The sequence below is a fragment of the Phyllobates terribilis genome, unplaced genomic scaffold (assembly GCF_046119375.1).
Source record: "Phyllobates terribilis strain yellow unplaced genomic scaffold, ASM4611937v1 Scaffold_2__4_contigs__length_985480577, whole genome shotgun sequence".
NCBI classification, from domain to species: domain Eukaryota; kingdom Metazoa; phylum Chordata; class Amphibia; order Anura; family Dendrobatidae; genus Phyllobates; species Phyllobates terribilis.
This window is the reverse complement of record NW_027362762.1, coordinates 174,772,134-174,799,474: the sequence shown is the minus strand read 5'-3', so window position 1 is coordinate 174,799,474 and position 27,341 is coordinate 174,772,134. Positions and strand designations below refer to the sequence as shown.

The 27,341-nt window shown below is 42.2% G+C and overlaps 1 protein-coding gene across 3 annotated transcripts in view; it reads left to right on the top strand.

Annotated features, from left to right (window-relative positions):
* KIF5A (kinesin family member 5A) overlaps positions 1–27,341 on the top strand; it is a 150,811-nt gene that overhangs the window by 62,368 nt on the left and 61,102 nt on the right. For all 3 annotated transcript variants that reach the window (XM_073663305.1, XM_073663303.1, XM_073663306.1), the window contains exons 5-11: positions 1,515–1,563; positions 4,822–4,877; positions 16,297–16,384; positions 20,378–20,502; positions 24,035–24,139; positions 24,228–24,376; positions 26,315–26,463. In XM_073663305.1, coding sequence (XP_073519406.1) covers positions 1,515–1,563; positions 4,822–4,877; positions 16,297–16,384; positions 20,378–20,502; positions 24,035–24,139; positions 24,228–24,376; positions 26,315–26,463 — 721 coding nt within the window. The remainder of the gene's footprint in view (positions 1–1,514; positions 1,564–4,821; positions 4,878–16,296; positions 16,385–20,377; positions 20,503–24,034; positions 24,140–24,227; positions 24,377–26,314; positions 26,464–27,341) is intronic.

The following is a 27,341-nucleotide window of genomic DNA, read 5'->3' as shown; positions in this document are numbered from 1 at the left end:
ATGGCTGTAGAATATGTCATCAATATCTAAGTAGAGGACATCTCCTTTCAGGATACGTTCACAAGCAGTGGATTTACCACAGACTTTACCCAGTACATTGCAGAGGGTGAAATTTAATGTGAAAATCCACAGAAAATATGTTACAGTGAAGCATCGGCGTCTCTGCCTCCTGCCAGGCAGAGACGCCATTCCCCTCACCGCCGCGGTCTTGGTCCGACGTCTTCCGGCTCCCCTGCTGCTGTGGCGCGCACCGCATGCAGCTTCCCAGGCACTGTGCTTAGGGCGCGCTCCCTCCCTCTTAAAGGGGCCACGCGCGCCGTCCTATAGAGTCAGGACTTCTCCTATATAAGGCACCTCCTCCAAAACTGAGGTGCCTGTGCAAGGTTGTTGTTCCGTGGGCTAACACTTGCTTCAGCCCTCAGGTCCCGCCAGTCTGTCTGTCAGTCCAGCCCGCCAGTCTGTCTAACAGTACGGCCCGCCAGTCTGTCTTACAGTCCAGCCCGTTTACCTGCCAGTTACCTGTCGTGCCTGCCAGCCAGCCTACCTGGAGCATCTGCCTGTTACCTGTCGTGCGCACCTGCCTGCCTACCTGGAGCACCTGCCTGTTACCTGTCGTTCCCACCAGCCAGACTACCTGGAGCACCTGCCTGTAACCTGCCGTGCCCACCAGCCTGCCTTCCTGGAGCACCTGCCTGTTACCTGTCGTGCCCGCCAGCCAGCCTACCTGGAGAACCTGCCTGTTACCTGTCGTGCCCACCCACAAGCCTGCCTACCTGGAGCACATGCCTGTAACGTGTTGTGCCCACCAGCCAGCCTACCTGGAGCACCTGCCGTGCCCGCAGTCTGCCTTCCTGGAGCACCTGCCTGTTACCTGTCGTGCCCGCCAGCCAGCCTACCAGTAGCACCTACCAGTTACCTGCGGTGCCCGCCTGCTTGCCCACCCGGAGCACCCGTCTGGCTATCTGCCGAACCAGCCTGCTTATCTACCCGGACCACCTGTCAGCCTTCCTGCCGTGCTCATCCGCTGTACCGGTCAGTTCCTGCCATCTGACCCGTGGGAGTCACCTGCTCTCACACAAGGTCGGTCCCAGAGTGGCACCTGGTTCACCTGCCCAGTCCCTCCCCGGTTCACGGAGTCGACTAAGCCGCCGTGTGACCTGGGTCTGTCCGAGTAGGCACTTAGTTACGCCCCTCTGGTCCCTCCTTGCACCGAAGCACAGAGGTTCCACCACACGGACCCATAGCATACAGATTCAAAATCCAACCGAAACTTGATGACATTTGTTAAAATCCAATCAACCAGGAGCTGCTTCTGCTTTACTCTGTACATGGATACTGCCAAACCTACTTTCTTCTAGTGGGTTTCGGCATGGTTGGGTTGGTTCCTTGAAGTTTGCCAATGTTCTGGGAGTATTTTCTTAGGATTGATTACATTGTTATGTGTTTCAAGGGGTAGACAGTTTTTTAAGATTATAACACTTCAATTCTAATGGTGGTATTTGTTCTTTCTTCAGGTGTCCTATTTTGAGATTTACCTGGATAAAATCAGAGATCTCCTGGATGGTAAGTAGTTTTATAGAGCTGAGGCAGCTAGATTGGTAAAATAAAAGTAACTTATTATGTTGTAGATAGTATTAGGCTGTGTGCCCACGATGCGTTTTTAATGCGTTTCTGCAGCGCTTTTGCAGCTGCGGAAACGCATTAAAAACGCATGGTAGAGGGCAGCAATGTTCCCCAATGATAATCCGCATTTGCTGTGCACATGCTGCGGAAATTTCCGCTGCGGATTATCATTGCGGAAAAAAACGCAGCACTACCAATTATTTTGCGGAAGTGCTGCGTCTTCGCCGCCATTGACTTGCATTAGAATGCGCCAATTCTGCAAGACTGCATCTGTACTTGCGTAATTGGCGCGTTCTAATGTGCGGATGGTACCCGGGTGTAGTGGAGAGGAAAGTCTCATCCACACCCAGGTACCATTAAAAAATCTGTAAAAAAAGAATAAAATAAAAAATAAATGCTCCTCCTTGCTTCCCGGCACTTCGGGTGGAATGAAGGACCTGCGCTGACGTCAGAGTCATGTGACGGGTCACGCGACGCTGACGTCGGCAGGTCTTTCAATCCAACTCGGCTGGCAAGGGAGAACGGAGTGAGCAGGACACCGGGGGCCATCGGAGGGTAAGTATACATTTATTTTTTTATTTTTAACCACTCTCTCGGGTCACACTATATAAATCCATGCTGTTTGCATGGATTTATATAGTGTGACCTAGTTGTCACAAGCACTTTCCATCAATCCGCATGGGGAAATGCATGTGAAGAACGGTTCACATCCGCTTGTCCCTGGCAGGAAAAACGCATGTACAATCCGCATGTACAATCCGCATGCGTTTTTTCTGCCAGGGGAGATGCAGAAACGCTCAGGAAAAATCTGGAGCATTTCTGTATCGTGGGCACATAGCCTTACATTGCTTTTTCACATGTGAATAACAGTGAGGAGTCTCTGAAAGGTGACAAGAATATTGAATAATGATTTCTTATATATTTTGCAATAGAGAAAATGAGGTGTAGAGAGTGGATGAATAGGTCAGTAGAGCAATGGATTGGTCCTGGAGGATAGTCCAAATGATGCAGAAGTACCAGAACCATTCATCGTCAGATAACAGAACCTAGATCCTAGAGAACAACATCAAGGTAGCATGTATGGATCCAAAATCTGTAGTCTAAATCTAGGAAGTCCTGTTTGTACAACCATTATGTATTATCTAATCAGTTCTGCAAAAAAAGTATAAAAAAATAATATTAGTGTGAATCTCATCCTATTGTGCCCAAATCCTTGGTTTATACAGTTATATAAGCTAACAAATCCATGGGTTACACAGATAGAGAGCTGCCAGCAGCTAACCCGACCCCATATATCCTGCAGTCTCATTTATTACAAGGCATGGCACGTGTATGCAAATGAGTAATTATTAGCTGATTATACATTCAGGTAGAATGTGCGAACATCTTCCTCATTAGAGGATCAAATTAGTGCATTCATTCTGGATTATGACCTGTCACTCGCTTCAGACTGTGAGGGTGCACTTCTCTAGTCTGATGCCTAGACTGGTTCCAAGACGGTGTCACATCCAATTCTGTAGGAAATAAGAGTTTTGCCAGTGTTATCACAATAACAAGTGTATGTACGATGAGTATATTGCAAGTCTCTTACATTTTGAGTTGAATGACCAATGCTAGATAGCACATGTTGTAAGGGGAATGACCCTATTTGGAGCTTAAAAGTATGAGACCCAGTGTGGTAGAATGGGATTCTGTGTTCTTCAGTCCTTTCTGAGTTCCTTCTGTTTGGCTGACATCGCAGCTCAGAGATTGTCATCCTACTTTTTACATTCCAAGATTCCCGATCTATCCCATGTACTAGTTTCTTTATCAGCCCCATGTTCTAGGAAGGCTGGGTATTTGTTGTTTTTTTTAATTTTAGAAATCTGAAGCTCCCCACCCACAGTTTGGAAATGTAATATATGGAATTATATTCTCAAGGGTTTTGCACTTTGTATCTTGTTCTGTAGTGTTATATTTTTAGGGTAGCCAAGGGTAAAATAGAGGGTCAGTATCTTTTATCCGAAAGGGTGTCCATAGGGTCTGTATGTGTAATGCACTGGATAGATGATAATTTGTTAGAGCTAAAAAAAATACCTATAGAAATGGAATAAATGGGTTAATTCTGCGCTGCCGGTATTAAAGATGGAAAAGAAGAACAATATCCATGTGTGTTAGTCAACGCGTTTCGAAGTTCCAAACTTCTTCATCAGGACAAACCACAGTGTGCTTTCCTGATGAAGTTTGAAACGCGTTGAGTAATACACTGCTTTCCTGGATATCATTCTTCTTTTTCCATCTTTAATACCAGCAGCGCACAATTAACCCATTTATTCCATTTCTAAGGGTATTTTTTTGGCTCCAACAAATTATCACCTATCCAGTGGATAGATTATAACTGTTAGAAGAGTGTAAGTCTCCATCAATCACCAGAATTTTGCACTTGTGCACCTTTTCTTCCCTGGCAAGACCACGACCTAGAGGAGTTGAATGGAACGGCTGATCACAAATCTTCAGTGTCATAGACTTGAATGGAGCCGCAGTTCACACATGCTCCCTGGACGGCTGGTCACAAATCTTCAGTGTCATAGACTTGAATGGAGCCGCAGGTCACACATGCTCCCTGGACGGCTGGTCACAAATCTTCAGTGTCATAGACTTGAATAGAGCCGCAGGTCACACATGCTCCCTGGACGGCTGGTCACAAATCTTCAGTGTCATAGACTTGAATGGAGCCGCAGGTCACACATGCTCCCTGGACGGCTGGTCACAAATCTTCAGTGTCATAGACTTGAATGGAGCCATAGGTCACACATGCTCCCTGTCGCCCTTTTTAATATTGTGACACTATTAAAGACGGCCAATAAAAGACAGTGCAATATCGCTTGGGTATCTTCAATGTCACAAATGAATGGAGTGCCACCTTCCTCCCCATTCAACTTCTCTCAGCCTTAGCTTTGCGGCCAGACAAGAGCCAGGGAAGAATAAAGCACATCGGTGATCAGTTAGGGTTCCAGCAATGGGACCCAAAGATCCCTTAGTTCACACCTGTCCTTGTTGTGGCTGGAATACCCCTTTAAGTACATCTGTACTCTGTTTGTTCTTTCATATATTCTGTATTTTTAGTGTGTGAGTAAAAATAGTTGAGTAAATTATTTGGCAGTATTGATTTTCCTTTTAAAGCTATTGTAAATCAATTTATTCTCCTTCCTTTTCTAGTGTCTAAAACAAACCTCTCGGTGCATGAAGACAAGAACCGCGTGCCATTTGTCAAGGTGAGAGCGGACACTATGTTTTTTATCTTGTTGGGTCCATAAGATTAGCAACAAATATTGCATTTTTCTTTAATCTGTATAACTATGTCTTTGGAAGTATTACCTTATGACCTCTGCATTCTTAGCGTCAGAGATTTTTTTATCTTATGGAATCTCATATACAACATTTCCTTGTGTTATATTATGCTCCTAAAGTAGCAAACACAATAAGAAAAGTAGTATGCATTGTCCGATAATAAAGTATGGAAATTATATTTACCATAGCTTTCTACAGCTGTTAGCAGACTGACAGCCTCTGTTTGCTGGTCCATAGACAGAGTATTGTATGGCCACAGTGCGCAATTCCACTATTATTAGACAACACTTATTTAATAAGGGTATAGCTTATTTATTAGCTCACCAAAGGTAAATGTACTATTTAAATTACATTGTAATGAGATGCATTAGGGACACAGTGTATTAAAGAAGCACTCCAGAAAAGAGTTTGCACATATGATGCTCACCTACAAGCAATATTCTTGGTGTTTGTTACAGCTCAGTTGCATGCATACATTTTGAACTCTTCATTATGGACAGCAATGTCATTTGATCTCCAGTCTGACTACCTGGTCAGACTCTGACTTCCTGTAAACCACAAGATGGCATCATCAACTCTCAAATTCCTCCTGGAATTTATCAGACTCCCCCCTCTAACTACCAATCTCCACCCTCCTTGTTCCTGTGTGTCTTCCCATACAGCTGAGTGATATCATTTATGTATTATACAAAAGATCAGTAATATAATAACTCCATACAATGAAAACTCCACTGACTCAAACTGCCTGTCTGTATCTCTATAGTTACAGTTTCTAAAATGTCCATTGTATCCTTCACTCTGTTCTACCTGCCTCCTCCTTGTAGGAGCTGACGGAGAAAGTTATCACAAGCAGGAGGCAGGGGAGACAGTCTGAATCTGCATGATACAGAACGTGCTGAGACTCTTCAATACGAGGAAGCAGCAGTTTAATGTCGTAGAAATTTCACTGTTATTAGATAAGGCACAGATCAGAGCAAGTGCCATGTAATAAGACTCTCAGCTATGCCAGTGGGATCATGGGAAATGTAGTCTGCATTAGGAGAACCATATCAGAGAAGAGGGAATCAAACAAATGGCACATTAACTTAAAGAGGTGTACATAAGGCATACACAAGAGCCTCTGGGTTATTCTGTAATATTAACGTATGCTGCAGTATATGCACACAAATAAAACAGAATTGTTTTTTCTTCAAAATGTTTGAGATTCAAATTTTTCTGTCATAAAATGTTATTATACTTGTGCAAGCCTAAGTATTGTCAGGAAGTCTAATTGGGCAACTCCTGGGACTCCAAATCTAAACCTCGAATAATTAAAGACAGGGTAGCACTTAAAGCTGCCTGTACAGGACTGCCTTTTGATGCGACCTGTCATTCTCAAGAGTGTTATCATTAAAATATCATTAGCAGATCCATCCTCAATTAAAGAGAATTTTCAGAAATGCATTGTAATGTCACCACAACAGTAAGCCACAACAAAGTACAGTACAATACACATGTAATGAGAACAGTCAGTACCAATTTCAGGGTTTGCTGCAGTCCCCAGATTGCCCATTATCATGTGGAACCATTCATTTTCACTGTGGGTTTGCTCCTTGCAATGCACAGAAAACAAATCCCCATCAAAATTAGCATTTTGCATGGCTGTTTCCATCACCCCCATACAATTTTAAGGAAGCAATGGTGTCCTATCACCACTCCGTTCAAACTTCTTCTTAGGGCACATTCACACATCAGTCTTTATTATCCTTGTACTGTTCATTTTGTACAGTGCTGTTTAATGGAAATGTTCACACATCTATGTCTGTCACGTTAAACTCAGAGCATTTCTTATTCTCATCCATTTTTTTGCGGATCAGCCTCAGCCGTGCAATCTATGAAGCTCCAGTAAAAAGATGGCAGATGGAAGCCATACGTTTTTAAAGGATCTGTTTTTTGGAGTTCTGCAAAGCAGACATAGATGAGTGAATGTGCCCTTGCTCAGGTTGTGCAGACAAGGAGGAACAATGGACTTGGGGCGAATAGCGGGTTGTTGAAATACATTTCCAGCTTTCCTCAGATCTGGCACTAGTGGAAGACAACTGCAGAATGAGGCTAAGGGCTCACTCACACAAGCGTATACATCGGACGAGTGCTATCTGATGTTTTATCGGATAGATATCGGACCAATGTTATTCTATGGGGCTGTGATCATCAGCGTTTTTTCTTATACCGATTTGCAGCACAGATCGGATCGCACTCACCCATTCAAGTGTATGGGTGCTAGGAAAACAACTGACATGAAATCTGAGTGCAGGCTGATTTCCCAGACTCACACAATGGAGAAGATGGAAAAATATTGTTCTCCATCTTCTCACCTGTGCTACAATTCTCTCATCTGAATCTAATCATCCTATGCTGACACTCTGATCAAAGTCAGATCAGAGTTTGATCGGAGTGTCATTATCATAATATATCCGATTGTCTTGGAGGAGACAATTTATGCTCGTGGGACCCCGGCCTGATAGAGGTTGTTACTCCTATTGAAAACATGTCTGCCTAACCTCCAGTCTCATCATTGATTCAGCCTGTTGCTGTCCTCTCTCCTCTGAAGCTCTGTCCCGTTATGTTGGCTGCTCTGTATATACACAGGCCCAGCACAACCTTACCTGGAGGTCAGTGCATGGAGATCTGATTTCTATTGCAGCAGGGACAGACTGGTTATAAAGTATGTGTTACTAGGCCACCAGTAAAGCTGGCCACACAATAATGATTTCTGATGGCCATTTTCTAAACGAGTTGTCATTTATGGCTGGTCTGTGAAGGTTGTTGTTGCTGATAACAATGCTGTAAGTTAAAATGACAAATCACCTATCCATCTCTGCTATGATCTGTGCACCAGTCTTCAGATGTGTTGTTCGGAATAAACACTTTTCCAACTACAGCAAGGACCCAAGAAACCCAATACGGCGATCAATTTTTGAACAGATATCTGCCATCAGTCAACATTTGTCACGCTCGTTTGGGTCACAAAAAAGCATCAATGGTTGGCAAAAAATGGTCTAAATTGGCCTTCTCAGCCTTGTAAACTCTCTCGTGCATGGTTAGCCTTAAACAGAAGCTATTTCAAGCCCGAACAGTTCTTTGTATTGGTGAATTGGAGGTAATATGTTCACAACACTAAGGGCCAATTCATCATTTGGAGTTTTTTTAGTCACTTTTCTTTTTTGTCATATTGTATTCATTGTCATTCTGTTGCCCCAGATTCTTCAAAATAGCGCACACGTTTCATGAATTTTGAGCAAGATGAAGAAAAATGCTCTTTATTTTTGTCTTTAACCTTTTTTGTGCCTTTTGTTATTACCGCCTTTCTGTTAATATCTTGCAGCTCTAACATTTGCACAAAAAGTTGAACTACAAGAAATAAAATCACTCCAAGGAAGGATTGGAGTACATTTGCACTATTTTTTTTTTTTTGATGAATCGGCCATAAATATCTGGAAAACAAATAGCATGCCCAAAATGGCAAAGCACACATAAAATAGATAAAAAAGACGCAAATTAAAAGAAGAATTTGATACTAATTAAAAACATTCTTTAAACACCAAAAAGTACACAAAAAGCTGGCGCAAATGCCTGATGAATTGGGCCGTAACACTACATGTATGTGTGTTAACATAATGGGACCACTGAAGCTTCTAGGATGTGTTAGTTACTCTGCTGGACAATGAATATGATGTATCAGAAAACAAAGGATAGAGGTTATACCCTCCAATTTATAAGTAAAGCCATCCATCAAAATTATATTCAGTCCCGTCCGATTACACAACACTGCAGCACTCTGGTATCTGCAAAGCTCTTATATATTTCCGCCATTATTTCTCCAGTGCTGATGGTTGCAGAATGAATCAATATACAATTACCGCAAATCATTTTTTTGCTTTGAACAGCTGAGTCTCATAGTGGTGACAAGGCTGCAGATGTACTGTGGTCTACGGGCTGCTGAACATTTGTCCCTTTCATCTTCATGCTTATTAAATGCAAGTATGTTATGCTTAATTTAGCCCCGTATTTCCTTTTAATCAAATAACTAAAATGTCGCTCTCCTGCCTACATAGACAAACAAGAACACACAGACATTCATATTAAAAAGAAATATCTCTATTCCATTATCCAGTACCATTAAAGCAATTGTTCCCTACTAGGACAACCCTTTTTCATTCCCCATGCTGGGCCCCATTAAAATAAAAAAAGCTTATACTCATCTGAGATGCCGGCGCCGTAGTAGCAGTTTTGGCACTCGCGTTCCCGGGGATCACATGACGTTGTTATGTTACATGAGCCCTGTGCCCAGTCAGCACTGGCGTCACTGTCCCCACCTTCAGACGTATAAGTAACAGGAAGTGAGTGGCCAGCCGCAGCTCTTACTTCCTGTTAATTACGTAAACGTCTGGAGGTGAGGACAGTGACGCCAGCGGTAATTAGGCGCAGGGCTCACGTGACATAAATAATCTCATGTGAGTCCTGGGAATGCGAGGGCCGACACTGCTGAAACGACGCCGGCAATGGAGGTGAATATATGTGTTTTTATTTTATTGGGACCAAGTACTCAGTGTTATGTTCTGCTACTAGAGCTAAGGAAAGAGAGGAGATCTGTCCCTACGATAGAACTCAGCTAGATCCCTACGATGTAACAGGGAACCTGATCCTGCGATCAGACCTGCTAAAGTCCTCAGCTAGTCTGTACGGAGACCTATAGTTGTGGGGAAGGAATCCCTACAAGTACTAGCGACTGGGAGCAAAATGGACACCTCCTAACAGAAATAGTAGCAGACAGACGAACAAACAATATATATAGAACACAGAGGTCCGAAGACCAAGCAAACTAACAGAGTTAGATACTGAGCACCGGCTAGCTAAAGAGTAGAAATACAATGAAGTCCAGCAAAGCCAGAAGGGCGGAGCAGGACTAAATAGGCCAACAAGGTCATGTGACCAGCAATAGAAAAAACCTAAGAGCAAGGTTCTAACAGTACCCCCCCTTCTAAGAGGATCCTCCGGATCCCCTAGGACCAGGCTTATCAGGAAATCTCCTGTGAAACGCTCTGATAAGTCTGGACGCGGAAACATCATCCGACCTCACCCATGAGTTATCCTCCTTCATGCGCAACAGATTGTATGCCCCCCGAAGGTCAATTTTAGAGAACCACTTGGCCCCCACTAACTGGTTAAACAGATCAGGAATCAATGGCAGTGGGTAAGGATTGCGTACAGTAATTTTGTTAATCTCACGAAAATCCAGACAAGGACGTAAACCGCCGTCCTTTTTTTTTACAAAAAAAAATCCAACCGCCACAGGAGACTTAGAGGGCCTAATGTGACCGGCGGCCAAACTTGTCTGTATATATTCCTCCAAAGCCTTTCTCTCAGGAATAGGAAGATTAAATAAACGACTTTTAGGAAGAGTCGCTCCAGGGACAAATTCAATAGTACAATCATAGTCTCTATGGGGAGGCAAAACCTGCGATTCCTTCTCAGAAAAAACTCTCCAAAAATCCTGAATAGGAACAGGCAATTCCCCCCTATCCACAGCTGCAATGCGCCCGTTACAACACTTGTCATAACATTTATGGCTCCAGGATTTAATTTCATTGGTAGGCCAATCCAGTACAGGATTGTGAAATTTTAACCAGGGCAATCCCAACACCACCGGAGAAGGCAAGTTATTCAAAACTACCAAATCCAATTTCTCATGGTGAACACCATTAATAGTGAGGGGAAATTCACAGACCTTGAGAGTAACATTCTTCAAAGGGGAGCCATCCACAGAAACCACAGCAATGGGGGATGACAAAGGTTCGGGTTTTAAATTGAGTTTTTCCAAGAATCCCCCATCAATTACATTCAGAGTAGACCCACAATCGACAAACACCCGAAATTCCATTAATTTTTCCTGAGCAATAGTGGAAGCAGCTAAAAATACACCCTTGGAATTTAAACAGGCAATACGGGCATGACTGACCATTTTTTTTTCTTTCTTCATACGAAGCACACAGCTTTTAATGAAATGACCAGAATTTCCGCAATAGAAACACAAACCTTCAGAAAATCTGTGGTCTTTTTCTTGAGAGCGAGGTGCCATCGCTCCAATCTCCATCGGCTCTCCACTGTTAGTACACACATTCATATGACCAGAAACTGACATAGCAGAGGATTTGCTCTCATTAACCCTTGCACGCAGTCTCCTATCCACCCGTATAGCTAATTGCATAGCCTGTTGCAAATCTTCAGGTGTGGGATAAGCAATTAGCAGGTCTTTAACCCTTTCACTAAGCCCTGCCAGAAACAGACTCTTCAGAGCAGAATCGTTCCACCCTATTTGAGTAGACCACCGACGGAAATGAGTACAATATTTATCCACATTACTTGATCCCTGTCTCAAACGTCTCAACTCAGTCTCAGCAGATGAGACACGGTCAGGATCATCATATAATAGCCCCAAAGCAGAAAAAAAACTATCTACTGATCTAAGGCATGTATCACTAGGTAGCAAAGAAAAGGCCCACTCCTGAGGCTCTTTGCGCAAAAGTGACATTATGAACCCTACGCGCTGGGATTCATCCCCAGAGGACCTGGGTCTCAAACGAAAATACAATAAGCAAGCATTTTTAAATGAAAAAAATTCTTGGTGTTCACCAAAAAATAAATCAGGCAAACGTACCTTAGGCTCCAAGAAATGTGCTCCAGAACAGTTACTCACGTGCTGATGGAGCTCGGCCACCTCCAGAGAGAGTCCCTGCAGGCGTTTAGCCAAATCCTGAACCGACACCATGATGGAACAGAAAAATCTTTCCTTAGAGAATTTGCGGGCTGGACTTACTGTTATGTTCTGCTACCAGAGCTAAGGAAAGAGAGGAGATCTGTCCCTACGATAGAACTCAGCTAGATCCCTACGATGTAACAGGGAACCTGATCCTGCGATCAGACCTGCTAAAGTCCTCAGCTAGTCTGTACGGAGACCTATAGATGTGGGGAAGGAATCCCTACAAGTACTAGGGACTGGGAGCAAAATGGACACCTCCTAACAGAAATAGTAGCAGACAGACGAACAAACAATATATATAGAACACAGAGGTCCGAAGACCAAGCAAACTAACAGAGTTAGATACTGAGCACCGGCTAGCTAAAGAGTAGAAATACAATGAAGTCCAGCAAAGCCAGAAGGGCGGAGCAGGACTAAATAGGCCAACAAGGTCATGTGACCAGCAATAGAAAAAACCTAAGAGCAAGGTTCTAACACTCAGATTGAGAAGGGGTTGTCCTAGTAGTGAACAATCCCTTTAACCATTAAAATGTCTCAGAACTTCAGAAATGATGCAACTTTACTCCGGCGCTCTGAAATAACATGGGTGAAGTTGGAGCCTGACACGGTCCCAAACAGGAAATACACGGCATGGTCTTTGGATCAGCCCCTTACGCTCCCCATCTAAACAGAGAAGGGAGCGACATATTGTGTAGTGAAGCTATATCACTAACAGCCGCTGTGTTATTATTGTGTAACAACTCACACGGGAAAATATAGGTAAAACAATAGAAACTGCAACTGACCCAGCTGGTTCCTGTACAAACTAGAGATCCTGACCCCGCAGTCACTAGTGGTTCCTGCGTGGGCTGGAATAGCCCTAGCAACAGACTAAATGATGGCAGGTCGGACCTGTGCTGCCTGAAAAGCCATTGAGCGCTTTACGTTACTCCTAAGGAACCGGAGGGCAGAGCAGAGTGCAATTTACCTACAGAAGGGAAGGAGAGCTGAGAAAGAGATCCCAGAGTGAGTTAAAACAAACCACAAAATACAAAATGAGAAGATAAGGTACATATTGCTAGAAAGTCACAATTCATACATGAAGAAAGCGAGGTGGCACACCGATGTAATAAAATCTTCTTTTATTCCATTTCCATTAAAAATGCAGGGAAGCGGCACCTTTTGCGGACGACGGCCGTTTCGCGTGTCTATCACACTTCCACGGGTCCCGTGGACAAGGACTGAGTCGCTGCAGTGCTGGTTGCCTGTGCATTTGTATATTGCTAGAAAGTATGTTGTCTACTTCTTAAACAAGAAACAGAAGATAGGTGCAGGGTGAAAGCATAATCAGCAGAGTGATAAACCCTAGCTGGTCTTTCACAGACTGGCATAAACAACGGCAGTATGGCAGGACATCCAAATGAGAATATCATCAAAAGGAAATACCAACAGGGAGAATGAATATATAGCCGCACCCGAAAGGTGATTGGGCGGACAACTGAAAACACCTGTTACCCTAAAAAGACTTAAACAAGGATAATAAACAATAAACACCCTGAGAAAAGGTGTATCTGCTGTGGCTCAGTGGATAGAGAAGCCGACCACAAAGCACAGGATCAAGGGCTTGAACCCAGACGCATGACACGCTGTCGCAGCTTTACATCTTGTCATCTGGCTACTTGACAGGGACATTATCTGAACCAGCACAACTTCTCTGATAATTCTAAATTTAAGAAACGCATTGGGAGATAATCTGACATGAGATCCCTCTGGCCAGGATGGACTGTGGGTATATCATATCATTTGAAGGATCATTTCTGACCATCCTATGCTTCCATTTATGGATTGTTCTTATTTCTCATAAGTATGATTATTATGTTATGAGATTTATCCTCATCATAACAATAAATCCCACATAATTATACCAGCACAGACGGGTTTATCACTCAAGTTAATGGTGCTTAAATCTGAATGTCTGTGTGTTCTTGTTTGTCTATGTAGCCAGGAAAACAACATTTTAGATATTTGATTATATTTTATCCCACTTCCTTGATTTAGCTAATTTTACCAATCATGATTAAATAAATACAAATATATATATCCAAAATAGGGCCCTCTAATAATTATTAGTGGGCCTTATTTTGTATATATATATGTGGATTAATTTAATTTACAGCCATGTATTTCCCCCCAAAAAAAGAATTTGGAATAATCTTTAGTTTCAGTAGTGTATTGGGGTTCTGAATTAATATACATAAATAATGTGGACATAGCAGGAAGCCCTTGATTTATAATATATGCAATATATATATATAGCTAGATAGCTAGATAGCCAGATAGATAGATAGATAGATATCAGTGCTGTGGGCAACCCGTACTGAAGTGCCAAATGCCTATTACTGGAAGAAGAAAATCCATTTTCTTTTGCAGGGTTATGTGGGCAGGTTACAGGATTTCAGAGGCTTTTGCTGAAAGCCATGATCACAAAGTATTGATCTCACGCTGTTTCTCCGAGTCTGAAGCACAATGGCCAGTACTTAGCATCATTTCTCCGAGTCAGAATATGCTGTGAATTGAATAATATTCCCTCTAGTTCACAGCTCAGTTTATGCCCTTTACAAAGAGCTGTGAAATCCCAGTAAGAGATGATTTAGTGTTCGCAATCATAGTAAATTACTACATTGGTGATAATGAGTCAGAGTGCTGCTTTTTCCTAAATTATTACCATTATTCTGTCCTGTTTGGCTATTGCAGGATGAGCACATTATCCTCATTGTAGTCGTCATTCGATTTTTGCGGTCGAAGGTTTGAAGGAGCGATACTTTAGCTCAGAGTGTGCACTAATATAAAATGTTACTAAACAGAAATGTACATATTATTTATTTTATTTTATTTTTTTATTATAAACATGTTTTTAATATTTGGTGCTTTATTATTTGTCTGACTTGTCTATTTGGGAATCTGTCAGCAGGTTTTTGCTTTGTAATCTGAGAGCAGCATGGTGTAGGGGCAGAGAGCCTGACTCCAGCAATGTATAATTTACTAGACTGCTTGTTGCAGTTTTGATAGAATCCCTGTTTTCTTTGCTGTAGATGTAGCAGAGGTCAGAATGCTGAGCTGTCTATAACCACGGACAACCCTTGATTGGCAGCTTTCTGTGCACACTGTATGTTGTCAACAAGACGTCAGTCAATGCTGGAGGCGGGGTTACACAGATTAGCTGGACTGACCTGCACATGAGACCTAGTCAGGCAGTGATAATCTCCTGCTAATAAAAGACTTATTGTATTGAAACTACAGCAAGCTGCTAAGCTAATGAGCTAGTATTCCTGTAATCAGTCTTTATTCTCCTATATTATGCTGCTCTCAGATTAAATAGTAAAAACCTGCTGACAGATTACCTTTTAGCTATGTTCCTTGTCCAGTAATCATCCGTTAGAATGGATCCCGCAGCAATCCATTTACTAAAAAGTTGTGCAGACAACTGATTTCAACTGGATCCATTTTTTTAACATTGAAGTCTATGGAAAACGGATCTGTTAATTAGCCATCCGCTTTTCTTTCATTTGAAAAGTATCCGTTTTTTGCTTACTGGATCAGTTTCTAATGGAAGTAAACTGATGGCTAATTAACATATACGTTTTCCATAGACTTCAATGTGAAAAAAATGGATTCAGTTGAAATCATTTTTTTTTTAGCTGGATAAAAAAAAGTTGTAACTGTACAACTTTTTAGTAAATGGATTGCTGCTGGATCTGTTCTAACGGATGATCACTGGATATGTCAACATAGCCTTAACATTTTTTTTATAATGTTCCAGTTTCCTTTTTGGCTTCGGGAGCAAAGCACAATAAGCTAGCAGTTCCTGTTTTCTGCAGCTCACCTCTTTGCTTTACTGTGTAGACTGGGGCAGGGTCAGCAGGGTGCACTGAATAATGATAGATGATAAATCTGTTGCACTGCTGGGAACCTAGATGAAACGAGATAGTGACAATATAGACTTTGGCCCCGAGACGGACATTTTGCACGCTAGTATTGCTGAAGGCCCGGCTGGAGTCAGATGCACCAAATTCATTAAGAGAATTGAATCTTTCAGCTGCTGCTTCCAAGTATAAAAAATATATTCCCATTATGGACTGGGGAACATTTTTTTGTAATAATTTCCACCCTTACTTGGGCATAAATTATGATAAATTTGTTGACCGCACCTCTCCCTATTCGCCATTTAACTTCATCTGGAATTTTTTTCCTTTTATCCAGTAGATTATATCGTAAAATTAATGGTGTAAGTCAAAAGTGCTACTCATCCTGCAAAAAAGAAGTGCTCATATTACCTTTCGATCAGATAATTATCATCTATCTAGTTATCATCTATCTCAATTAAGTTGGCATAAGTCTTTCTTTTCCATTTGTTGCAGTATAATCTCATAAGGTCGTTATATATGTAAGTTATCAGACGATGTGCACTGTGTACTGAGCTGCTGCAAATAGCGAGCCGCATGCTATTAATGACTGGTTGATGCAGAGTACTGTACTCTCAAGATCCATTCTTCTTCCCATGTCAGGGATGTACTGAACGCTTTGTGTCCAGTCCGGAGGAGATCCTAGATGTGATTGATGAAGGAAAGTCCAACCGCCATGTCGCTGTCACAAGTAAGGGCTGACATGAGTTATCTGATGCTGTATTTTTATTAGGTGAAGCCTCGGTGAACTGTGTATGGAGAGGACTCACTTGTGATCCATGTATCTGATATTAGCACACACAGTAGTACATTCTTCTTGTTAAAGAAAATCTGTCAAAAGTTTTTTGCTACCTAATCTGAGAGCAGTATGATGTAGAGACAGAGACCCTGATTCCAGCAATCTGTCACTTACTGGGCTCCTTGCTGTAGTTTTGATAAAATCACTGTTATATCAGCAGAAACTTATCACTAGACAACTTAACCTGCTGCCAGTTAGTCCTCCATATTCATGAGCTCAATATAACCGCTTCCCCACCACTGATTGACAGCTTTCTGCCTATGTACAGTGTTCACAGAAAGCTGCCAATCAGTGGTGTGGGCGGGGTTATACCCATTCAGAGAACTGATAGTTCTGCATAAAGATTGATTTTATCAAAACTGCATCAAGCAGCCTAATAAGTGACGTATCGCTTGAGTCAGGTCTCTGCCCCTACATCAAATTACCCTCAGATGGGCTTGTACAAGCCTGGTAATGGATTCTCTTTAACTATTTTATATAATTTGGAAGATACTACATTACCAATAGTGCATTTTTCAGCTCAACATAGCAATTCACAATGATATGACGAGCATGGTGCCAATATTGTATACCTAATATTGTATGTGCAAATTATCTATCTCTGATGAAAAAACGTCACGCAGCACTCCAAAATTTTCTTGTGAAAAGATATGGACTTTATTAGCCCGGTGTGGAGACGTTTCGGTTGTGAACAACCTTTATCAACCCTTTAACCCTTGTTCACAACTGAAACATCACCACACCGGGCTAATAAAGTCCATATTTTTTCACAAGAAAATTTTGGAGTGCTGCCTGTCATTTTTTCATCATATTACCAATATAAATGGATATTTGTTTGGGGGCTTTGTGCCCAAGACTCTGAATATATGGTGTTGTTCCAATCATGTTATCTATCTATCTAAAAAACTAAAACAGCACTCCAACATTGAAAGGTAAAACAATATTTAATAGCACATAGTGGCAATAGCCAGGACTTTCACCATACTATGTATATTTTTCTGTTGCTGGTGCTGGACCTATTTTTTATCTATCTATGATCTATCTGTCTATCTATACATGGAAAAAATAGTAGAGACAGCAGTCCAAAAATAGATGATTTATTAGCTCAACAAGAGCAGTGGCAACGTTTCGGCTAGATATAGCCTTTTTCAAGCCTTGTAAAAGGCTATATCTAGCCGAAACGTTGCCACAGCTCTTGTTGAGCTAATACATCATCTATTTTTGGAGTGCCGTCTTTACTATTTTTCCATATGTAAGAAGGTTTGGTATTTACCTGGAGGACGGGACCCAGCCATTCACATTTTGTTTGCTTGTGCTGCTTTTTTCCTATCTATCTATCTATCTGTCTGTCTGTCTGTCTGTCTGTCTGTCTATCGATCTTCCCTGAAGATCAATGATTTGAGGCTTATTTTCAGGAGATGTCTTATTTTTTTCCATGAACAATAATTCACATTTATTCTTGAACAAAAAAATCAACATTTATTCAAATATAATCATGTCATCACAAATGCACACACACACACTGCACATACACATTTATATACATACACATATACATACACTCACACTGCACATACATACACATGTAGATACACTTATACTGCACATACATACACATGTAGATACACTCACACTGCACATACATACACATGTATATATACTCACACTGCACATACATACACATGTATATACAGTACATACCAAAAGTTTGGACACACCTCATTTAAAGATTTTTCTATATTTTCATGACTATGAAAATTGTACATTCACACTGAAGGCATCAAAACTATGAATTAACACATGTGGAATTATATACTTTACAAAAAAGTGTGAAACAACTGAAAATATGTCTTATATTCTAGGTTCTTCAAAGTAGCCACCTTTTGCTTTGATGACTGCTTTGCACACTCTTGGCATTCTCTTGATGAGCTTCAAGAGGTAGTCACCGGAAATGGTTTTGACTTCACAGGTGTGCCCTGTCAGGTTTAATAAGTGGGATTTCTTGCCTTATAAATGGGGTTGGGACCATCAGTTGTGTTGTGCAGAAGTCAAGTGGATACACAGCTGATAGTCCTACTGAATAGACTGTTAGAATTTGTATTATGGCAAGAAAAAAGCAGCTAAGTAAAGAAAAACGAGTGGCCATCATTACTTTAAGAAATGAAGGTCAGTCAGTCTGAAAAATTGGGCAAACTTTGAAAGTGTCCCCAAGTGCAGTTACAAAAACCATCAAGTGCTACAAAGAAACTGGCTCACATGAGGACCGCCCCAGGAAAGGAAGACCAAGAGTCACCTCTGCTTCTGAGGATAAGTTTATCCGAGTCACCCGCCTCAGAAATCGCAGGTTAACAGCAGCTCAGATTAGAGACAAGGTCAATGCCACACAGAGTTCTAGCAGCAGACACATCTCTTCAACAACTGTTAAGAGGAGACTTTGTGCAGCAGGCCTTCATGGTGAAATAGCTGCTAGGAAACCACTGCTAAGGACAGGCAACAAGCAGAAGAGACTTGTTTGGGCTAAAGAACACAAGGAATGGACATTAGACCAGTGGAAATCTGTGCTTTGGTCTGATGAGTCCAAATTTGAGATCTTTGGTTCCAACCACCGTGTCTTTGTGCGACTCAGAAAAGGTGAACGGATGAACTCTACATGCCTGGTTCCCACCGTGAAGCATGGAGGAGGAGGTGTGATGGTGTGGGGGTGCTTTGCTGGTGACACTGTTGGGGATTTATTCAAAATTAAAGGCATACTGAACCAGAATGGCTACCATAGCATCTTGCAGCGGCATGCTATTCCATCCGGTTTGCGTTTAGTTGGACCATCATTTATTTTTCAACAGGACAATTACCCCAAACACACCTCCAGGCTGTGTAAGGGCTATTTCACCAAGACGGAGAGTGCTGGGGTACTACGCCAGATGACCTGGCCTCCACAGTCACCAGACCTGAACCCAATCGAGATGGTTTGAGGTGAGCTGGACCGCAAAGTGGAGGCAAAAGGGCCGACAAGTGCTAAGCATCTCTGGGAACTCCTTCAAGATTGTTGGAAGATCATTTCCGGTGACTACCTCTTGAAGCTCATCAAGAGGATGCCAAGAGTGTGCAAAGCATTCATCAAAGCAAAAGGTGGCTACTTTGAAGAACCTAGAATATAAGACATATTTTCAGTTGTTTCACACTTTTTTGTTAAGTATATAATTCCACATGTGTTAATTCATAGTTTTGATGCCTTCAGTGTGAATGTACAATTTTCATAGCCATGAAAATACAGAAAAATCTTTAAATGAGAAGGTGTGTCCAAACTTTTGGTCTGTACTGTACATACACATGTATATATACACACACTGCACATACATACACATGTAGATACACTCACACTGCACATATGGTACATGCTAGCCTGTCTCCTCTTCAGTTCCTCTAGACTCCTGAAGTTAAAAGATCTTTGGTGACATCATGGTCACATGACCGTGATGTTAGCAAAGGTCCTTAAGTAGTCTTAATCTCGGAATAGAAATGCTGGGGGCTCTTAAGTGGGGATGCTGGGTAATTGCCCAGTTTTTCCCCTCCCCCACCCCCAGTGCCGGCCCTGACTGTAACTAGGGCTTATTTTTGGAGTAGGGCTTATATTTCAAGCATATGTCAGAAATCCTGTAAAGTCATGCTAGGGCTTATCTTCAGTGTAAGTTTTATTTTCGGGGAAAAACAGTATCTATCTATCTCTCTCAGTGCTACTGATGCTGCCTTCAGTATGTTTTGGGTACAAGAAGCAAAAATTAGAGAAGGATGGTCATCCTCAGATGAGATACATGAAATCCTTTATGTCCTGTACGGGACTTGTGCCGCTTTATAAGTTTTATCACTGTGCCACGTTGTCTCTTTCAGACATGAATGAGCACAGTTCCCGTAGTCACAGCATCTTCCTCATCAATATCAAGCAGGAGAATGTGGAGACGGAACAGAAGCTGAGTGGAAAGCTGTACCTGGTTGACTTGGCTGGCAGTGAGAAGGTCAGAATCACAACCATGACATGACTAGTTTGTTGCTTTACTACAATATATATGATAATTCATTGAAAATTCTCTGGGGTTATTTTCTTTCGAGTGATCACTATTAAAAGTTGCCTAACCTGTAACGGACTGGGTGGTGAAACTACTGTGCCAAGACCCAAGGAGAGCCTGGAGGGGCGTAACTAAGTGCCACCCCAAGTCTGACCTTGGTTGCACGGCAGCTGATGATACCGTGATCCCAGGAGAGACCAGGGGAGTAAGACCAGGTGATACACCAGGACTGACCTCGGATGCACAGCAGCTGACCCCCAAAGGGCAGGTGGCTGGAACGGCCAGGAAAAGGTGGACTCGGCAGAGACGCTGACGCTACAAAACCCTATTTAACAAAAACAAAACAAAAAAACAATTAAGGTGTAAAATTAGCAAAAACATTCTCACTTACCGATCTCCTTTCGCTCCTATCCAGTCCATGGGCAGTGCTTGGAGAGGAGCAGTGGGGAATTGATAGGTGAGATTGAGTATACCGTATTTTTATTTTTAATTAGCCTTGGACATCCTTTTAATTTGCGGACAGTGGGGACCATAAGCATCACGGCAATTAACTGCCCAAAATACTCATAATGTGTCATTTAGGTCTTGCCCTTTAATTGTGCATCTGTGAACCTTCCATACAAGGCCATGATTATCACATAGATAACATAAGCACATGGGCAGTGCGGATACAGGGGCACGTATTACTTTTTATATATTTTATTTTACCAACCGTCAGGATTTCTGTTGCCCTTCTACAGTTTGACCACTAGTGGCCGCTATTGTTCACTTTAATAATTGTGCTGCAGTTTCACTCCTTACCACTGGAGGCTGCTGTTGTGTTCTGCAATTGCCCTTTACCAAGGTGGCGGATTCTGAATCTATGGAATCCATCTTGTTTCCTGTTTGGGCCTACTTAAAGCCGCATGTATCTCTCACTCATTGCTTGAGTATTGTGTCTAGCTGTTAGCCTAGTTTCAGTCTCCAGCTCTTGAACATTCTTATCCAGACTGTTCTATTCAACTACAGATTCTTTCCTACAAACTTCTACTCTGACTAGCTCCAAGAACTTCTGCTACCGCTTGCTGTTCCTGCTTGTGCTCCTTTGGCCACTGGTTTCCTGCAGTACTACGCCGGTATCATAACACCAACTCATGATTCTCTGTAGAAAGTTCTAGTGGACTTGCTCATATTTTTGTCTGACTAGTCAGGTCATCCTCTAATGCTGTGTCGTGTTTTGACTTTAACCCTTTTGTGTATATTTAGACCATGTGCTTTATATAGAAATACATTACAGATAATTCTGCACAATCACTGGATTAACAGCCAGAAATGATGGCTTGTGGAATATGCTAAAATCAATGTGAACTCAGACGGAACAAGACCTATTGATTTGTGCAGCTTGCCCATCTGTCTGTATTGCCTGAGATTGCAGAACACTACAGTTAGGGGAAAGAACAGCAGGCAGTTTGTTTAATAGATTTCTGAGATGACTTGCAACAATAAATCTGAAGAAAAGACATTAAGTCAATATATATATTTTTTTTTACATAAGTTTTACTTATTCATAATTTCATCAAACCAAATTTCCCAATCCAAAATACGAAGAGTAATCTTCATTTTAATGTTTATTTCATAAATCAACAGCAACTTTGTAAAATATCTTATAAAAAAAATTAGCTTTTTTTCTCTTCTTTGACTGTTCGTTCACTCTCAGTTCATGGGTAAAATCTGCATTTACTGAAGACAGATTTCCTATTAACAAGATAGGAGATGGCAGTTGGTGTTCATAAAATTCCATTTTATTGCTAGTTCCATACAATTTATGAGCACCAGCTGTCATCTATCTCAGTATTGAGAAAATCTGTCTTCACTGAAGAATTTTTGAGAATGAATGATCATTCCAGGAGGAAAAGAAAGATTTCTCTTATAAAATATATTTCAAAGTTTCTTATTTTTCTTATTTTATTTGTGCTATTGATTTATCTTCAAAAATAAATAAACAACGGTTACTCTTTAACCTGTTATTAATTTAAAGGGGCTCCATATTGATCCTAAATGTTCTTAAAAAGCACTCCCATCAAAGTTTTTATCCTCTTAATATATTGCAGTGATCATATTATATAGCACTTTGTGCTTACAATTTGTGACTCTGAGTCACTACTCACAGGCAAGCCGTGAGACAGGGTAGTCAGGAGGTCCGAGGTCAGATACCAGGAGGACTCATAGTACAGAAGGGTAACGCAAAGGCATAGTCAGGAAACAGTCTGGGGCCAAATGCCAGAAGGGTACATCAAAACTAGGCTGTACAACAAACGGATAGTCAGAGGCCAAGTCCAAGGTCAAATACCTGAAGTCAGAGAGCATCCAAAACAGAAGAGATAATCCACGAGAATTGTCACAACAGAACCAAAGTCATAAACAAGATCAGAAGTCAAACACGGGGCTAAACACACACACCTAAAGTAAAGCTACAACTGACAATCTGCTGCTCACAGCTAGCCAGTTAAATACCTAGCAAATCATTTGAGGTCAGGAGGCACCTGGGGAAACGTCTGCAGACCAGACCAGATTGAACAGCAGGGCTGTCAATCAAAACGCTAACAGCCCAGCACGCCCCAGGTTCAGATTGGATAACTGGACTGTCACTCACAAAACCAACAATCCAGCACACTCCAGATTTTATAGGGCAGCTGAGCTGTCACTCACAGCATCCCTAGACCACAGTCAGTTATGAAACCGTGACACAGTTGCTCATGTTGCCCTTGTATCCAGCTAATTCTTCTGTTCTCCATTAGGTCTATGACATTACGTGATTAAAAACAGACTTACTGTTACTACATAGAGCTTTGAAGGATTCAGCAAGTCTCTTTTCTCTGCATGAGTCATCAATGCAAAGTCCCTGGCAGCCCAGCTCCACCCAGTCTTCAACTCCTTACCCAACTGCTCCGCTCCTCCCCCTGCTAGGGACAGTGAGGTAGAATTGTAGTTCTAATGATGACTCATGCAGGGACCATAGACCTCCTGTTTCTACATAGAGCTTAGAAGGATTCAGCTAGTCAGTTTTTAATCACGTGATGTCACAGACCTAATGGAAAAGAAAAGAATTAACTGAGTAGAAAGGCAAAATGAGCAATTGTAAGTACACAGTGCTATATAACATGATGATTGCAATATATTAAGAGGATTTGATGGGAGTTCTTCTTTAAATATCAAGAAAACACAGACTGCTGGCTATTTTCATATATTTTAAGCCAAATGCTGCTGAGATCAGTCATGAGGTTTCAGCGGGGAGATAGAGAAATCATCTCTTTCCTCAGGGCTACTGACACAGAAAGGAATGAAGCTCACATTTTTCCTTCCCATTTGTGACTCGGAGCCAATTTCAGTTGATTTTTGTATAACCTAGTGTTAATTATAAAGTGTGTGTGACACCAGTTTACCTTGGTTGTCTCCTTCTAATCTGACAAAAAAAAATTGTATTACTCATCTAATCTTCTAGGTTAGTAAAACTGGAGCTGAAGGATCAGTACTGGATGAAGCCAAGAACATAAATAAGTCTTTGTCTGCCCTGGGAAATGTCATATCTTCTCTAGCAGAAGGAGCGGTAAGTGACAGCCTTTTCTTCTTCATTATGCACATACCCTTCACTTGTACAACTGTGCACACTAATTCTATCCTTTTCCTTGTTTTAGAAAGGATACGTTCCCTACAGAGACAGCAAGATGACCAGAATCCTGCAGGACTCGCTGGGTGGAAACTGCAGGACCACTATGTTTATCTGCTGCTCGCCATCAAGCTATAACGATGCTGAGACCAAGTCAACTCTTATGTTTGGCCAGAGGTGCGTATCCCATCATACTTCTCAAACTCTGGCCCGTGGGCCAAATCTGGCCCGGAAAGTGGTTTTATTTGGCCCTCGATATCAAAACCACCACCCCTATGTGGGGCCATTATTCTGTATGGAGGACTATGTTGGGTCCATTATTCTGTATGGAGGACTATGTGGGGTCCATTATTCTGTATGGAGGACTATGTGGGGCTCATTAGTCTGTATGGAGGACTATGTGGGGCTCATTATTCTGTATGGAGGACTATGTGGGGCCCATTATTCTGTATGGAGGACTATGTGGGGTCCATTATTCTGTATGGAGGACTATGTGGGGTCCATTATTCTGTATGGAGGACTATGTGGGGCTCATTATTCTGTATGGAGGACTATGTGGGCCCCATTATTCTGTATGGAGGACTATGTGGGGCCCATTATTCTGTATGGAGGACTATGTGGGGTCCATTATTCTGTATGGAGGACTATGTGGGGCTCATTATTCTGTAAGGGGTATTATGTGGGCTTATTATTCTGTATGGAGGACTATGTGGGGCCATTATATTGTATGGAGGACTATGTGGGGTCCATTATACTGTATACTGATTGGCCCGCGACTTTCTCCAAGTTTTTCATTTTGGCCCTCTGTGTATTTGAATTTGACAACCCTGCCTTAGATGGACTGCGTCATAAGACAACTTTTTTTATATAGTAGTCAGACTGGAGATCAACTAATTGACACAGGTATTTGGGGACCATCCATTATTGGCTAGGGTACATATTGCTGGCTATATGTGCAAAGTGTAGCAATACATACTGACTATTTAAATGAATGGCTGATTATGTAATAGAACCTGTTAGGGTGCATTCACACTGCACTTTGTCCCACGTTCAGTGGTCCTGTCGGGACTTATGTCTGAACCCCCCACAAATTTGGATTCAGCCATATGTGCTGAAGGAGCCATTGACTATAAAGGTCAGAGTTTTGCCGGGGGTTTCAGGCCTAGGCCCTGACTGGACTACTGAACATGGGACAAAGCAAGTGTGAAAGGGCCCTTAGCACTGCTCAGTGTCATTCTTCTGGATTCAAACCCTTGATTCTGTGTTCTGTGGTCGGTGTCTCTTTTCGCTGAGCCACAACTGATACACCCTTTCTTTGGGTGTTTTAGTTCTGTCATCATTGTTTCTGTCAGTTTTGTATATTAGGTGTTTTTCATTTACTCTGTCTGATCTATCACCTTTCGGGTGCAGCTTTGAATACCTTACACTACTGGTGTTTCCTGCTGGTGATAGAATTTTTTTGGATTCATTCACTTTGCTGTAGTTTTTGTTGGTTGTAGTTGCTTTGTGTGTGATTTTGTTTCTCCTTTGAGAACTACTACTCTAGTGATCCTAGGAGTTGCAAAGGACTTTCAGGGTAAGCCGCCATCGAGTGGGGGGTGCCATTGCATTACCTTAGGGTGTCAACCTCCGCAGTAAGGCAGGGACAGACCAGGGTCAGAGAAGGGCTTTTTCTAGTCTGAACAGGAACCTGTCAGATTCAGGTATTTATATTCCTGGTTTGTATGTTACTCATATGAATGTGTTCTGGCAGTCATAACACTGAGGTCGGTTGGATCACTGGAGTTCACTGTGCTCCCGATCCTGACCAGCTTCAGTGTCACTGTTCTCCTCTGATGCTGCAGAGATAAAGCCTTATACCGCAGTATCGGAAAAAGCACAGCATGGGCAAGTGGCACAACACTGCTGCTGGACCGAAACTGTCAATCAAGTAGGAGGGCACAACTCCCCAACAAGCAGCAAACCAGAAGGCTGGAGACAGGTGCACTCCTATTCAAGAAGATGGGACAAAACCATTAAGTGCCAAGGCTATTCTCCATTTATATTGTCACCTGCATATGTACATTAGTGTAAAACACACTATAAACATTGTAAATGTTGTCATCATGCCTCTAGAGCCAAGACTATCAAGAATACTGCATCAGTCAACCTTGAGCTGACAGCAGAGCAATGGAAGAAGAAGTACGAGAAGGAGAAGGAAAAGAACAAGACGATGAAGGAAACCATTCAAAAGCTGGAGGCTGAACTGGCCCGCTGGAGGAATGGTAAGAGGCAGTTCACTGTGCAAAGTAGTCAAAAAGTAACATATAAAACCCAGTGCATTTGAAAAGGTCTGGTATCAGTGCTTCCCAAACTGAGTGGTGTCATGGCCGCAGTGACAGGAGAGGTGTCTGCTCATGTATTCACTGCTGTGAGCTTTCTGAATAAAGAAGAGTAATGGCACCTTATTGTATATGGAGCTGCCACAGCAGTTAGCGGAGAGAGCTGTGTATGGATGGCCACCTCTCTCTTGGGATTGGGGGACCCCAGTTTTGGAGATTAGAGGTGGGACCCACATCTATTAGACATTTGTGGCCTAATGTCTCGCAAGGTGTGGGAAACACTAAGTGTAACACGAAGGGATGAGGGGAAAGGGGGAGTGGAGACCTCCTAGGCTGATCTGATATCACCCTGTCTCCCTTATCGTCCTTCTATTTGTTCCTCACCAATCGCCACACAGGAACCTAAAACACTGTATCTCCCTAAAGCTGGGCCCTGGCTAGAGAAAGGGGGATGAGCACTAGTCTGTGCCCTCTAACAACTAAAGACAGCAAGGGGAGACAAGCACGGGGGGAAATAACTTAGCTTGAGCCGACTTCAGAGAGATTACACCAAAGATCCTCCAAACACCAGAGAGGACGTAAGCAGACTGCAATAGCTCCAAGCCTTCACAGGGAAACATGTAAATATCACCGGCGCCTCCCTATAGCAAACTGAAAATATTTAAACACCCAGGCCTGGGTGTTAATTAGAGCAGGAGGGAGGTAGCTGCTTGGTCCTAGAGTGAGACAGATTCTAAGAAGGTGTCTGTAATGCCAAACGCAGTGATCTGCAACCAACTCTAAGTCGACTGTCTGTCACATCTGACACACCCGTGACACAT